Source organism: Lemur catta, chromosome 2 (assembly GCF_020740605.2).
Source record: "Lemur catta isolate mLemCat1 chromosome 2, mLemCat1.pri, whole genome shotgun sequence".
NCBI lineage: Eukaryota > Metazoa > Chordata > Mammalia > Primates > Lemuridae > Lemur > Lemur catta.
In genome coordinates, this window is record NC_059129.1 from 78,008,822 (window position 1) to 78,025,033 (window position 16,212).

The 16,212-nt window shown below is 32.4% G+C and overlaps 1 protein-coding gene across 2 annotated transcripts in view; it reads right to left on the reverse strand.

Moving 5' to 3' along the window:
- Positions 1-4,260: 4,260 nt before the first annotated feature.
- LOC123633016 (pleckstrin homology domain interacting protein) overlaps positions 4,261-16,212 on the reverse strand; it is a 131,595-nt gene continuing 119,643 nt past the window's right edge. For both annotated transcript variants that reach the window (XM_045543919.1, XM_045543917.1), the window contains exons 36-40: positions 15,924-16,076; positions 14,972-15,135; positions 14,260-14,519; positions 13,528-13,725; positions 4,261-9,737 (exon numbers count right to left, since the gene is read on the reverse strand). In XM_045543919.1, coding sequence (XP_045399875.1) covers positions 9,100-9,737; positions 13,528-13,725; positions 14,260-14,519; positions 14,972-15,135; positions 15,924-16,076 — 1,413 coding nt within the window. In that variant the 3' untranslated portion in view covers positions 4,261-9,099. The remainder of the gene's footprint in view (positions 9,738-13,527; positions 13,726-14,259; positions 14,520-14,971; positions 15,136-15,923; positions 16,077-16,212) is intronic.

The window sequence follows — 16,212 nt, forward strand, 5'->3', positions numbered from 1 at the left end:
CCCTTATTAAAATAAAAAGACCAAATAAGAAAACAAAATCCAAAGTTTCCCACTTGTGAAATATCGAAGTTTTCTCAAAATTATTCTGCCTTCTTCTAGAATTATTTTTAAATATTTTCTTTCATTTTTATTAAACAGAAAACCAATTATTATTCTCAGGCACCTAAGACCTTATCTTAATCAAGTGATTAAATTTTCTCTGAAAATTCCTGATTTTGCTTTTCACACAAATGGATCCTAAATTTAGAAAAAATAAGATAAAAATTTCAGAATGTTTTACACTAAAAGTATCTTTAAGATTTCCCTGAGGGCCCCTGGAAAATCACAAATGTTAGTAGAAGCAAACTTTGGGAGATATTATAGGTTCAGTTCCAGATCAGCACAATAAAACAAATACTGCAATACTTTTAGTCACACAAACTTTTTGGTTTCTCAGTGCATATAAAAATTATGTTTGTATTATATTGTAGCCTATTATATGTGCAATAAATAGCATTGTCTAAAAAATGTATGTATCTTAATTAAAAAATACTTTATTGCTACAAAAATGCTAATAATCATCTGAACCTTCAGTAAATTGTAATCTTTCTGCTGGTGGAGGGTCTTGCTTTGATGTTGATGGTTGCTGACTGACCAGGCTGGTGATTACTAAAGCCTAGGGTGGCTGTGACAATTTCTTAAAATAAGACAACAATGAAATTTGCTACATTGATTCTTTCTTTCATGAAAGATTTGTCTGTAGTGTGTAATGCTGTTTGATAGCATTTTGCCCATGTAGAACTTACTTCAAAATTGGAAGTCAGTCCTCTCAAACCCTGCTGCTGCTTTGTCAACTAAGTTCATGTAATATTTGACATCCTTTCTTGTCATTTCAGCACTGTTCAAGCAGGAGTAAATTTCATCTCAAGAAAACACTTTGCTCATCCATAAGGAGCAACTCCTCAGCCCTTCAAGTTTTGAGATTGCAGCAATTCAGTCATGTCTTCAGGCTCCACTTACGTTTCTCTTGCTGTAATATTTCCACCACATCTGCAGTGACTTTCTCCACTGAAGTCTTGAACGCCTCAAAGTCATCCATAAAGTTGGAATCAACTTCCTCCAAACTCCCGTTAATGTTAATATTTTGACCTCCTCTCATGAATCACAAATGTTCTTAATGGCATCTATTATAGGATGGTGAATCTTTTCTAGAATGTATTCAATTTACTTTGCCCACATCCATGAGAGAAATTACTATCTATGGCAGCTATAGCCTTACAAAATGTATTTCTTAAATAGTAAAACTTGAAAGTCTTGATCCATGGACCACAGAATGGATGTTGTGTTAACAGGTATGAAAACAAAATTAATCTCCCTGTACATCATTCTCCATCAGAGCTCTTGGGTTTCCAGATGCATTGTCAAAGAGTGATATTTGGAAAGGAGTCCTGTTTTCTAAGCAGGTCTCAACAATGGATTTAAAATATTCAGTGATCTGTGCTGTAAACAGATGTGCTCTCACCCAGGCTTTGTTTTTACCATGAATAGAGCACAGGCAGAGTAGAGTCAGCATAATTCCTAAGGGCCATAGGATTTTTGGAATGGTAAATGAGCATTGGCTTCATCTTCAAGCTACATTGGCCCTCATCAAGAGTTAGCCTGTCCTTTCAAGCTTTGAAGCCAGGCGCTGACTTCTTTCTAACTATGAAAGTCCTAGATAACATCTTCTTCCCATATAAGGTGTTTGGTCTACAATGAGTATCTGTTTAGTATAGATCTTCATCAATGGTCTTAGCTAGATCTTCTGGATAACTTGCTGCAGCTTTTCCATCAGCACTTGCTGCTTTACCTTGCATTTTTATGGTATGAAAACAGCTTCTTCCCTTAAACTTCATGTGCCAACCTCTACTAGCTTCCAACTTTTCTTCTGCAGCTTTCTTACTTCTCTCAGCCTTCACAGAATTAGAGTTAGGGGTTTGCTCTGGGTTTGGCTTTGGCTTAAGGAAATGTAGCTGGTTTGATCTTCTATCCGAACTGCTAAAACTTTCTCCATATCCGCAATAAGGCTGTTTTGCTCTCTTATCATTCATGTGTTCACTGGTTTAATTCCCTTCAAGAACTTTTCCTTTGCATTCATGACTTCACTGTTTGGCACAAGAGGCCTGGTTTCGGCCTGTGTTCCCTTTTGACATGCCTTCCTCACTAAACTTGATCATTTCTAGCTTTTGGTTTACAGTGAGACACATGACTCATCTTTTCACTTGAACGCTTAGAGGTCATTACAGGATTAATTGATTTAATTTCAATAATTTTGTGTCTCAGGGAAGCCCAAGGAAAGGGATTGAGACAAGAGAATGGCTGGTCATTGGGTCAATCACAACACACACATGTGGATTAAGTTCACTGTCTAATATGGCCTTAGTTTGTGGCACCCCCCAAACAATTACGATAGCAACAAAAAGATCACTGATCACAGATCTCCGTAAGAGAAATAATGAGAATGAAAAAGTTTGAAATACTGTGAGAATAACCAAAATGTGACAGAGACATGAGTACATGTTGCTGGAAAAATGGTGTCAATAGACTCATTGGATGCAGGGTTACCAGAAACCTTCAATTTGTATAGAATGCATTATCTGCAAAGAATAAAGCAAGCACAGTAGAACACAGTATGCCTATACTTTATTAGTAGTAAACATATATTTCAAATGAAATCACAATTTATAGCAATACGGTTTTTTTTTTCAACATCAAAACTCCTAAAGATTCGGAAAATCTCACACTTGTTAGTCAGGTTGTGGCCACAAGACACAGCTTACCTAGAAGCTATACATTAAATGGTGAATTTTATTTAGAGACTTAATTAAAAAGCCAAGATTGAGCCATGAGTACAGAGGACAACATAAAAAGAGATATAATCATAGGCTATTTGAATTGAATTGGATCTTGCATATAATCTAATTAACTTTTGGGGGACTTCACAGATGAGGAAAATGAAGCTCTCAGAGATAAGGTAAACTTGCTGGGATCCCTCTACTTCCTTACTATCAAGAATGAAAGTCAAACCCCGATTTTCCAACTCCAAGCTCAGTCCTTTTTATTACACTGTGCTGCCAACATGTCTAATTAGGTAGAAAGGTACTTCATTGAATCCTTTCCACCACTCTTTTCCCAAACAGAATGAGTAACCAATATGCGGTGAACATGTTAAATGCAAACTACCATATGGTGTCCCAAAAGTCTCTTTTGAAGACTACAAAGGAAAAATTTTGTAATGAATATTTTGTAAATAAAGATACATTTAGCTACAATTTCCCATTTTCCTTATGTATGGCGACCTTGTTTTGGGACACCCTCTATATTACAAGGAACAGACGTTTTGTGCTTTGGTCTTTAATCACCGTCCTCAAATACTGGGAACACTTAGATCATAAAGTTGGTGTTCTGACAAAAGAGATACCAGTTAAAAGTGGTTGCTGAAAGTGAATTTCTCTTTGATGGTTTTGCTAAGTACATACTAGGCATTGGTATCAGCATACTTTAGAAAGAGAAAAGGTATCTGGGAATTTTTATCTGCCTTCCTCAACTTAGAAATTTTATATAAAATCATTTAAACAAAACTTCTTAGGGAGAAGTGATTACTAATAGCAAAAAATTACAAATCAACTTACATGCTTAATTTGAATTATTCTAGCCTTATGTATTTATATCTAATATTCTTCATACTAAAATTGGGATTCTTAGGTAGTCAATAAAAATATATGCCAATCTGAACAAATTTCTAGGAAAACAGCAATAACTTTATGAATGTGAATTTGTATAAGTAAACAAGTAAAAAGTTTCCATCATTCCTCCATTTTCACTTTTTTTCCCAGAAATTTCATTTTTGAGAAAATATTTATGCAAAACATTCCTTTGAGATATATCTTACAAAAATATTTGAATATTGAAGTATTTCTCAACCAGTATAGCAACTTATAGTAACAAATCAATAAAATTGTTTTATTAAATGTACACATAAAAAAGCAAATGAGTTACTTTTAACTTTCACTCATTTTGGAATTACACTGCTTACTCAAAATCTTTTCTTTTAATTGGCTTGTAATTTTAACAGTTTGCTATATAGACAGCATTGGAAACTCTAATGAACCACCATTTACACAATGGCTTCTGCCATACAACCACTTCGATAAAGTAACTGTTGAAATCATGTAAGAAGAGCTTTATGTGTTACAAAAAAACAAACAAAACGCAAATAATAAATCATGAGGCTCTACAAAATAGCTTAGAAAAACAAGTTTTCTATTTATTTAAAAATAAGTTTGTAGTTACTACATTGCAGGGACAGGAATTCTTACACATACATTCTAAGTTTGTATAAAAGGATTCAAAGAATTATGCATCAAAACTAACATAGAAAGTGTCCACGTAACAGTAAAGAAAGGTCCAATCAATATGTACAAAAAGAAAGGGCACTGCTATTCTGGTGTGAAACTGCTGTTTGTAACATGATATTCCAGGTCTGGAAAGAAACAAAAACTTCAATAAAGCTAAATAATTTGTTTTAAACTCTGTGTTACTTATTACATACAACAGATTTGCTTGTGTTTAAACATTGTTTTCTGTACAAAATAAGCATAATTTTAATCTGAAAATGTGTCAGTTCCAACTTTAACCCTCTAGGTCAGTTACTTTTTAAAAATTGAGCTACATTCTACACGTCTAAACATACTGTGACAGGATTTAACAGTTTTCTAAAAGATCTTTAATAAGACCCCTGTCTTCTTGCAGTTTTAATATGGTCCAAAAATGTAACTTTGTCTCATTTTATAGTCTATCATTGTGACAAATCAATACACACAATCTTAAAAGTAACCAGCATGTATGCATATCTTATAGTAGTGTGTACTATATACCATCTTGAACCTATTTTTCTTAGCTCCTTGAATGTAGAAAACTCAGCCACGCACTATTATGTATTTGGTTTGTGCCATATAAGGTTAATTTCCTGAAAATTTTATCTGCATTTAAAAAAGTTATTTCAACACAGAGCTATCAAAACTAAAAATAATATATATTTATAGTTCATATTTTCTACTCATTGTTTTACTGCTGTGTGTACAAGGTTTATCTCTGGAGCGCCAAAAGTGGTACTTACAGTCTTCTGATTCAAATTGACCTTTTCCTGGGTACTGTACATAGTTCACAATGACTTTTCATTTGGAGTGCTTTGTTCAGTACAGTTAAGAATAAAAATAGTTTCTTAGTAAACATAATATGAATTTTAGTTCAAATCACTTGGAAATTAGGAGAACTAAGGGTGTAAGGATGAAAGTGAAGAAAGGTATATTTTTCCAATTTTAATGGGAAAATAAATTCTCACCTAAATGTAACTAAATGACTGCTCAACCTTTTATGTTAGAAATACTTTTTAAGTAAATGGGGATAATTCACAGAAGATTAAAGCACTTTCCCTATTATGATTTTTAAAATCCTATATCGCCTGCACATGAGGAGAACACTTACAGCCCTTTAATCACTCACGTGTCTTGGTCCTTTCAACCTACTCAAAAGTAAATTTTAGGTGAACAAAAAATAAAGAATGAATTCGTTTTCATTAGACAGAAAACTGAAAATTAAAATTGCTCCTAGCTGACATCTGAGAGATATATAGGTATGCATGTTATGTGTAAAATGGAATGTCAGAATTAAAGTAAACACAATGGGATAAACTATATTACAAATCATATTTGAAAACATGTAAATGCTGCTAACATCACACAAAAATAATATTTGAATACATTTGTTAAAATGACTGATTAATCTGCACTGCAAATAAGGGACAGTTCTAGATAACATACATGCTACACAAAGATATTTTCTCTGATCATCACTGTATTTTATGTAATTAACTTCCAAGTGATACTAAATTTACTCAATTCCATGTGTCAGATGTGACCTAATCAAGCTCACAAATATTCTATACAGTTATTTTAATTACATTTGAGGAGGAAGACAGTTTTGTAATACCACCAAATAGTCTTTAAATTTGTGAAGCTGTGCAAAAACAATTGAAATAAGACCAACAAATCTTTAGTTCGTAAATAAATGCAGAAACTAGTCCAATGCCGTAATAGCAGATCATAAAGCATAAAATTTTAAGAAGCTATATATCTATTGCCCAGGATTCTGAGAGTGTGATTAAACTGTTTAAACTAATGCTCATCTGCAACATTTAAATTGTATAAGATTTGTCTGGGACTTGAGAATGTTGGAGTAGGGGGAGAGAATATTAGGGTTGAGTACTTATACAGAACTTGATTCACTTTCCATGCATGTAACAAGTTATAGTTCTAAAACTTCCAGTAAACTTTAGATTTTTTTATTGCTTACCTAAGACATCTGCCAACATTTCCTTCTGGCCTATAAACAGTACATACATGGTATTACTGTCTCAAAGAGGGTGTTTTCCTAAGTGGTAAAGCAAAACAAAAATATGGTAATGACTTATATTTCTTAATTCAACTTTTGCAATGTATAGAAGCTAAATTATAAAAATATAAAATCTAAATATATCTGGTATTACTAATACATTTTTAAGTGTTTCAATTACAAAGAATCTGATCCAAGTCATTTTGCTTCACTAAGAAACCAGTGTCTAATAATGTCCAGTAAGGTCATAAATATACAGTGTCTTTAGAATAGGAATATTTGTTATAGGAAAGATGGTAAATACTCATTTCTTTGCTCAAGAGTTGGAACTAATCCATACACTGTACTAGAGGTACATTCCATTCTAAGACTGTGTACGCTCTTCCTTTTCTGTACACATCTTAAAACTGTACATACACATTTTTTACAAAAATGGGTTTTATAGTCTATTATTTTTTCTAACACAATGCAGATAACACCAGGAAATTACATATTTCAAATAGATTGCCTTCAAAAGCAACTAATTACTTTAATGACTTAAATTTCAAACATACACATTATTATTTTCAATAATGGTGTAACTGAAAGACTCATTTTACTACACAACCCAAGCCATCCATTTCTGCATTATGAAGAATTTACCTACTGAATTTTAATTATATAGTTAAATATATTTGTTAGAAAAAAATAAATATACAAAAAACCTGAAAATTTTGAAGTTATTTTTCAACTGCAAAATCACAGCAATCCAGTCAAGATCTGGAAAATGGTTTACTTAATTTCACAGGAGAATTTCTGTACAAATTTAGTTACAAACAATCTAAAAAGCCCAAATGCATCACTTTTCATTCTTCTTCAAGACAGTTAAATGACAGCTAACATTTATCCTTATCAGAAATAAGTAAAGAAATAATTATGTAATATATTTTGCCAAGGTTCAATTGAAGACTTTATTTTTCTACATCAGGGTCATGCTGATACATATTTCCCCCAACCTAACTTTTTAAAAATGTAGTATCTGAAAATTTTGGTTACATTTTTGTACCATACTAGTCCTCAGAAAATACTACATTCTTTAAACTTTTAAAAAAAATGGACAATAATTTTTAAACAATAGAAATGGTATTTATGTTGGTTTTTAAGGTATAAAATAACTGTACCATAAACAAATAAATAACTCCTTTCCTTTTCCATAGCAGTACATATAGCAATACATTCTCCTAAGTCATATAGTTATCATTTACAATAGACAAATTAAGTTTACTAATGATGCAAAAAATAATAGAATACAAGGCACAATCATTAAATGGAGTTTTTCTTTAGGGTGTATATTGACATACCAGCATGATAAGGATACCGTAAAAAGTGCAGAAAAAACACAATGTGCAATGAGACCACTGTATAAAACATGATTGCATAAAAAGTGATTTGGCCTATTTTAACCTTTAATAATTGAAAATAACCAATCTTTCCCTTAAAATTAAACTATAAAGTATGACATTTTAAAATTATTTTTATTCTACCGCTATCTAAAAAATCCTGAAAAAACAATTTATACCTGGGTAATAGTTTATAAGTATGTGTTTGTATATATATTTAATTATACCCATTTATCAATATATACACATACACACACAGACACATTTCTTTGTAAGTCATTTTAGCGTATTAGATATGTCTAAAGTTGAGAAATGACATTAATCCAGATCAACAAGTAAACATCAAATCCCATACCTTTTTTCCTGTATTTTCCTTGAATCCTTTAACCACTTAAAACATTTTCTCTAAAACATCTCTGTCAAAGGACCCACCAGTGCATTATTTTCTACTATTAGTACCAAAAAAAGATATATCTCAGCATAACTCTCTAATAACTTGCTCTTTAGAATACATAGCCTTTCCAATATTGAAAAGTGTATGCTGTCCTGACAGTCAAAAACAGGCTTTCCACTGCACTGATTCTCAGTCTTTGGCACAATAAACAGAGATTGAGTGATTGATATAAGAATCAAGGTCTGAAAAATTAGACAGTCAAATGTTTTCCAATGTGGATATGTTTCCTTTTCCTCAGTACATTTTCTCTTAAGTTTGGCAGAAATGGAATAAAGCAAAAGCCTCCTCTAGATACTTTGTTGATGAATACTCTATAATTAAAAGTTTTAGGCTATCAAATGGAGGGAATTTTATATTTATCTTTAGAGGAAACACATTTCTTAATTCACTGCTACTCTGTGTAACACCTGTCTTCCTAGGGGCATAACTTCTGTATCAATAAAAATGTACCTTGGTCAAAAATAATTCATTTTAACATGAAATGCTCTACCACTAGGAATATTATGCTCCTTTAGAATGTAGCAGAACTGTCTTTTCCATAAATAAATCAGGAATTCATTATAGGTCCTTAATTTCTTTTGTTTCGAACAGTGAATGAAATGAATGTGGAAATGCATAACCTATCTAAGGGCAATAAATAGCAAACATTTAAAATATATATGTATATATTTATATATATATTCATTTAAAGAAGTGAAAGAAGTGTCTTATTTTTTTTGTTTTTTTTTTTTTTGCAAATCAAATTATAACATTCCCTAATTCACCATAGCAGCAAGGAAGCAGAAGCCTTAGTTCTACTTGTTCCTTAACTGTACCTGCTTTATAGATTTTTGAAGTAAAATATTTTGGTACAAGTTACCAACCAATTAAATTAGCTTTTGCTTTTTCAGTCAACTTTCGGACTCGTCCTCTACTAGAAGTTCCAAAAGTCAAAGAGGTGTCTTCGAATAACAGCTGCCTTTGCTCCTCTTCAGAGTCATCCTCATTATAGAAAGCTGTCCTTCGACCTTGGTTTCTAGTTCTCATGTGGGGTTCAGAGCCTTTGAGTTCTTCAAACTCTTCTTCCTCATCTATAGGATCATCTGTCTTTTTTCGGTTACTTCTCCTTAGTACTTTAACATTTGCAGGAACTATGAGATCTGAATCTAGTTTTTGTGTCTTCATCTTCCTTTTAGGTTTTCTGCCTCCACGACTCTTTTTCTGTAACAAATCCTCCTTTACAATGTTAGTTTCAGAAAGAAAATTGCATGTTGAAGAAGGAACCACTTCATCTCTGATGGGATGCATATTATTTTGCTCTGAATTTTCTGGTTTTGCATATTGTAGCTTTTTGGGCTTTCTACCCCTTTTCTTCTGTATAACTTCACCACTATTGGTACTAACTTCTATCTTAGGTTTTCTTCCAGGTCCTCTCTTCACAAGTTTTGATGGCTGTCCTCCATGGCCATTTACTTGAATAGTTCCTGATACAAGAGCATTATTCTTACAATCTCCTAAAAGGAAGAACAGCACACTTAATACATGGAGTTCAAAGGTTTCCTATTCCTAATACCTTTACTCTACATTCTAATGTATGACAGCATTGTTTCTATTACACAAAATAACCTTGTTTATTTGTATAGAGTTTAATAATAACAAAGCATTTTATTGTTTAAGTCATTAACATGGGTTTTTGGTATTCCTACCTTCAAGCAGCTCAATTATGGAAAATAATCTTAGCATAAAATTCATGACCTTTTAACTTGGTAATCTGAACAAATAAGCATATTAATCCCGCCGCTTTCCTCTAATCATTTTATCAACAAAAGAACAAAGAATAAGAGAGAAGAATGAAATAATTCTCTTATTTAATCCCCTTTGAATGTGATAATAATTTCTCCAATATCAGAGGAGAGTCTAAATATTTCCTTAGATCCCGTGGAAGTACAAAGAATGACCCCTCCTAATCTTCCTATGCAAGGGGTTTGGGAGCACATCTGGTGGAATAATTTATATCAGTTATTCCCTGTAAAAACTACCACAGCTTTGACATTCCTCATTTATCCTATCTACAAGAGTAGAAATAAGTGTCCCTGGAACTGTTTAAAGAAGGTTAAAAAACTACTAAATGGCAGTTTTTCTTCACAGACCCTTTGAATAGTACTATCTCCTTAGGTAACTGAATGGCAAATGACTGATTTATAATCATAATACTGATTGCATGTATTGATTAAAACCACTGTGTATATACCACCATTATCATGAAAAATTCCACTGTAACAAACTCCATAATAAAGGATATTATGTTTCATAAAAAAAAAAATAGAAAATGTAGGAGATCACATTTTAAATCTGTAGCATCTAGAGACCATGTACTACCTTTCTGTGGTGAAAAAAAATGCTACGATCCTTTTGGATGAAGGAAAAAGATGCCATATATGCATGAATTACCAGTAAACTCTGTTTTATCTGCCAAAGTTCTAAAATTTTTTGTCTGATTATGGCAGATGACTTACAATGCAATATTGTTAAGGAAATCCATAGACAGATGTAAACTGCTTTCAAAGAGAATATTTCTTTATAATGGCAGTTTTTGTCATGGGTTTGAACTGTACTTCCTAAAGAGGAAAAAAGTGGTATAGAGACTCACCAAAGGCTAGAGACAATAACAGACGGAAGAGACAAAGCCCTCATTCCCCGAACTCCAGAGTATGAAAGATTAGTGGTCTAACCTTTACATTTTCTTTAGATTAGTGGTTCTATAACTGTGTGTGTTTGGGAGGCGGGGAAAAAGGGAGAAACATGGGTGTAAGCATAAAGTACTTAGGTATTTCCTACCAAACAATTATATTTAAACTGCCTGAGGATTCTGTATATCTCTTTTCTGTTTCACATTAAAAGTACTGACAAGGGTTCTAAATATCCAATACAAGCACCCACTACAGAAATAGGCTTCAAGGACTCCATGAACTCCTTGAAATGGTCCAGAATTTTGTGTGAATATGCCTAGGTGCATTTTTCTGGGGAAAGAACTATAGGTTTCATCAACTTTATAAAATAATATATAGCCTAAAAAAAATAGGGAACTATGTAGCTTTCTTAAAAAGGAATTCAGAAGTTAAAAGTTTAAAAACCCACTGATCTGGATCTGTGTTGTTGTCCAATGAGGTAGCTACTAACCAAGTAGCTACTAAGCACTTGAAAAGTACTTATATAACTATGGAACTGAATTTTTAATTAAATTCCAATTTGTACCTTTTAAAACATTGATATGTTAAAATGATAACATTTTGGATAAAATGGGGTAGATACGATATCTTAAAATTAATTTTTATCTGTTTGTTTTTACTAGAGATGGTGACTAGAAAATTTAAAATTACATATGCGGCTTGTATTTCTTTCCATTGGACAGCACTGTTCTTGATTTTAATAGTTAATCCAGGTGTCAATATTTGTAATAAATCACAGTTAATGAATTATTTAACAGCTAATTATGTCTACACAGTACTGATATTTTTGAGTATTTGTAATATTCAGAAACTATAAATCAAATTGGCTGAGACCAGACCTCCTCTATTATAATGCTAGAACCAATTCACCATGTACATTGATTTCTCTAGGATTCTGGATTGACAAAAGCAAGGCCAATACACTATTCAAAACCCTAAATTCACTTCAGAAAGGAGGCAAATATGAAAAATGAAAAACACTCACATGTAAATAATTTGCTTATTTATTCAAACACTTATTATCCATTATGTAATGGTGATTAAAAAATAAGTAATTAAATACAGGAGCCTAGATTCTTCTGGGGATAGAGACATGTAAAAAAGATAATTCTATCAATATTATAAGTATCACAAAAAGTAATGAACAGGGTGTTCTGGGAACATAATGAAGTGCTTGGTTCTATCAAAGCACTCAGGAGGTGGCTTCCTGGAGAAGACGATACTTCAGGTAAGACATTAAAGGTTAACAGGAGAGACCATTAAACCAGGAGGAAAAAAAGACATTCAAAGAAGGAAGAAAAGAATAAAGATATTCAGGAACTTCCAAGTGGTTTAGGATGGCTAGGATATAAAAGGGAGAAAGAAGGTGAGGAAATCTGGAATGTTAGGCAAAAGCCAAGTAATAGCCATGTTTAACAGGCCAAAAAAAAAAAATTAAAATCTGATTGCATATATGATACGAAGGCAAGAAGGGATTTTAGTTTTGTGCGTGCGTGTGTGTGTGTGTGTGTGTGTGTTTGTGTGTGTGTTCGCACATGTGCACACATGCAATTGTACATGTGCTAGAAATAATCAGAAAGATCACTTTGGCTGCAATGTGGAGGATGGACTGGGTAAAAAAGAGTTGAGAACTAAAGGAGGAAGAACAAGTTAGGAAACCAAGAAAACAGTCCAGGCTAGAAATTATGTAGGTGGCCTGCATTAAGGCCACGGAAGTGAGAAGAGAGGGAAAGAATAGATTTCAGAGGTGTTATGGGGGGAGAAACAACAAAAACTAAAGACTGTTAAAATAGATTCTGTTGCTGAAAAGAAGGCTAGGATGACTCCCCTATTTTAAGCTTATGTGTAGATGGGTTTATCATCATGCCATTAACCAAAATGAGGACATTTCAGTATAGAGAAATTAAATTTTGAGTGAGGTTTCTGGGGAAAACAACGAAGAGGAAATGTCTTAGATACACTGCAAAGTCATGATACAAAATGCTTATTATTAAGCTCTCTGCTGCCAAGCCTTATTGTTTTAACATATCATATAGTATATTTTATTAGATACTATCTCCATCTTTCAAACACAAAGACTTTACAACAAAATTCAGCAGTTGTAAGAACTTGGAAGCATAACTGAAAGGGGTCAAAAGTTGTATACTAGAATAGAGGCCTTACTGTAGATAACCCTGATAAATTATTTAGTAAAGGTCAATGTGTTATATTTTGTGATCTAATAACAAACATTTTTCTAGAAAAGTACAGAATGCTACATTGGGTTAACCCCCCAATTTAATTTAAACTTTGAGGATATACTTCTTTAGGCTTTGTAATAATGATGCTGGAAACTATTTTATAATATTAAAAGCCTTTAATTCTAGAATATTTTTATTTCCACAGTTTTCCTTATCTTTTTAATAACAATACAGTTTTTGACATAAAGCTGCAAATTTAGATGTCTCACACTAAATTTATCAACTAATACAGAACTGTGTGGCATTTAAGTAGGAAACCTGAAAAGAAGATATAAATACTAACTCCAACAAAAGCATCATTCGTAAGAAGGATCTGAAAGATACAAATACCCTACCTTGCTCAATGACAGCTGATGACTTTGAAAGAGTGGGTGCCTTTGAGAGTACAGATGACTTCATTTTACGTTTGACTGGCTTTTCCTTTTCCATGTTTTCTTTTGCAGAATTATTCCTAGTGCCATGACTAAAATTGGATTGACCAGGACTTGAAAGAGTATTCAAGGCTTTGGAATGTTTCACGGAATTCTCCAGTACTGAAACATACATACAAACGATTAAAACCTAAGAGTTACTGAATTTAAAAATAAGAAAGAAGGTTGGGATTGCTTTTAATTGGGATTTCTTTTAATCTGAATTGCTTGAATTAGCCAAGATAACAAAACCTGAAGGATTCTTAAAGCTTCCTTAGAAAATCTATTTTCTAATATGAAAACGATATATCCAACTAGAAATTCTTAATAGTTTCAATGTTTTTAGAAACTGTCCAGTCATTTAAAGATGTTGAAGGCTAGTCTAGGCAAACTGCTAGCAAGTGAGGTTATTAGCATTTAAATTCAGGCAGTTTGGATCAGAGTTGCCATTTTTAAGCATTATTCTATACTAACCTAAACTTCAAATTTCGTTTTCTTATTAAAAACAATTTTTTTTAAATAAGAAAAAGAATGAGTAAGACACAAACAACAGTGTTTCCTGGAAATTACTAAAACCCAGTATATATTTCACTTGGCAAATTAAAAAAAAAAAATCAAACCACACACTTCAATTTAGAAACTGTAACTGAGTCTTACTTGCTTTTCCTGGCATTGCAGATGTATTAGCTTTTGAAATAAAAGTCTTTGTGGCTGAAGAAGTAGATGGCTGCTCAGTGATAACTGGATCTACAACCATGCGGTTGCTTCTCGTTCGAACCACAGAACTGGACTCTGTTTTACCATTTATCTGAGCAGCATTGTGCCTTGGTGGTATTGATCGTGTAGGTGTAGAGAATGGAGAGGTAGAGATTTCTGACTTTAGCTGGGGTTTTAAGATCCTCTTTTTCCTTTCAGGGCTGTAAATAAAATAGCACTGTTAGTCATTCTTATAGCTCTATGTGTATGAATAAAACAGTTTTATAATACTGTTGGATTCAATACTTGTACTATTATGAAATATGTTAAAATATGAGATTTGTAGTGGATTTCATATGGTTGTGAGCCTTGGAAAGTGAATATTTAGTGAAGGATCGCTGTAAATGCTAAAGTTATATGACGGAAAGCATGATGCCATCACTATCCTAAAAATGCTGTTTTACTGTATAGATTTAGCAGTTTGAATTTAAGCACTTACACTAGTATAGCTTTAGTTAAAAGATTAAAAATCCTCCACATCCTAGGAACTTGCATGTCAAATATACCATTCTGCAATATAGGGAATAGTAAAGGAAGTATTAAAAAACACCAAGTTCTATCATTTAGATGAAAATTATAGATCAGTTAGTGGTATTTAAAAGAAAATAAATACCTTGATGCAGCACTACTGGAAACAGAGCTGCTTCTGTTTCTTTTCTTCCTCCTTTTGGTTATGGTATTTCTTTTATGAAAACGAAGAGCAGATTTATAATCTGATAAAACTGAACTAATGTGTTCTTCAAAGAAAGCAGACAGGCGCAAACTCATGCTGTATATCTATTAAAAGGAAAAAAAAACCCCAACAACATTGTATTCAAACTTTCCTCAAAGAAAAATGTGTTTAGTAAATACTGTAATTTAAATACCTTTCTAGTAAATATTTTTTAATTTAGATATTGCTTTATATTCCTTTTTCTTAATCTCTTTTGATGAAAGTATAAACTGAAGCTTTTTATAATTAAATTATTTTTGTGTTTAGATTAGGAATATTCCAAGCTTCAAGATTCTTAAAAGTCCTGCTCTAAATTCAGATGGCTTATACAGACAAAACTCCTTGTTGTAAGTGAACTCTATCATACCGAAACTATCCCAGAAGGCTTGAATCTGTTTTCCACTGCTACCTAGGTGTAGCATCTATTCTTTCTCATTTCATTTCCATATATCACTCCTTCGTGATGTCATGACTGGCCAGAGAGAGATAAATGATATTTATATCTTTACGTATTATTTTTACTTACTAATATCATTCACAAAAATGTCGAAAATAGCTGGAAAAGTTAAGCTCAAATGGCTCTAGTACATACCAGGAAAATTCATGTACGGTATCTAATTCAACTACACTACTTCAAGAAAAGTAACCACTCCTAAACATCAAAAAATGACGCCAAAGTTATTTCACAGAAGGAGCTTAGTAGAAAGGTGTAAATTATTTTTTCCACTAGGACACTATTAAGAACATAATAGAAAGTTAATTATGATCTAAATTTTAAATAAAAGCCATATTTAGCTATTCCGCACACTTTTCCACTAATTTAATCATAAAAGAAAACAATTTAATTACATACCCGAGATCTTTTGCTTGGTGTATATGCTTTGGAATTACTAAAAATAAGTCTGACATCTTTACATAACTCCATTGGTGACTCATAATTCCCAGCCTCTAATGTTTCTCTAACAGTAGCAAAATCCATTGGAGTGTCAATGATGTCTCTGTAGTCCTAGGAAGAGGGAAAACAGGTATTATTATTATTATTATTATTATTATTATTATTACCACAAAGCACTGCTTCTCAGCACACGAATTCACATAGGATTTTTGTGACAAGTGCAAGTCTTAGATCTATTAATATTTCT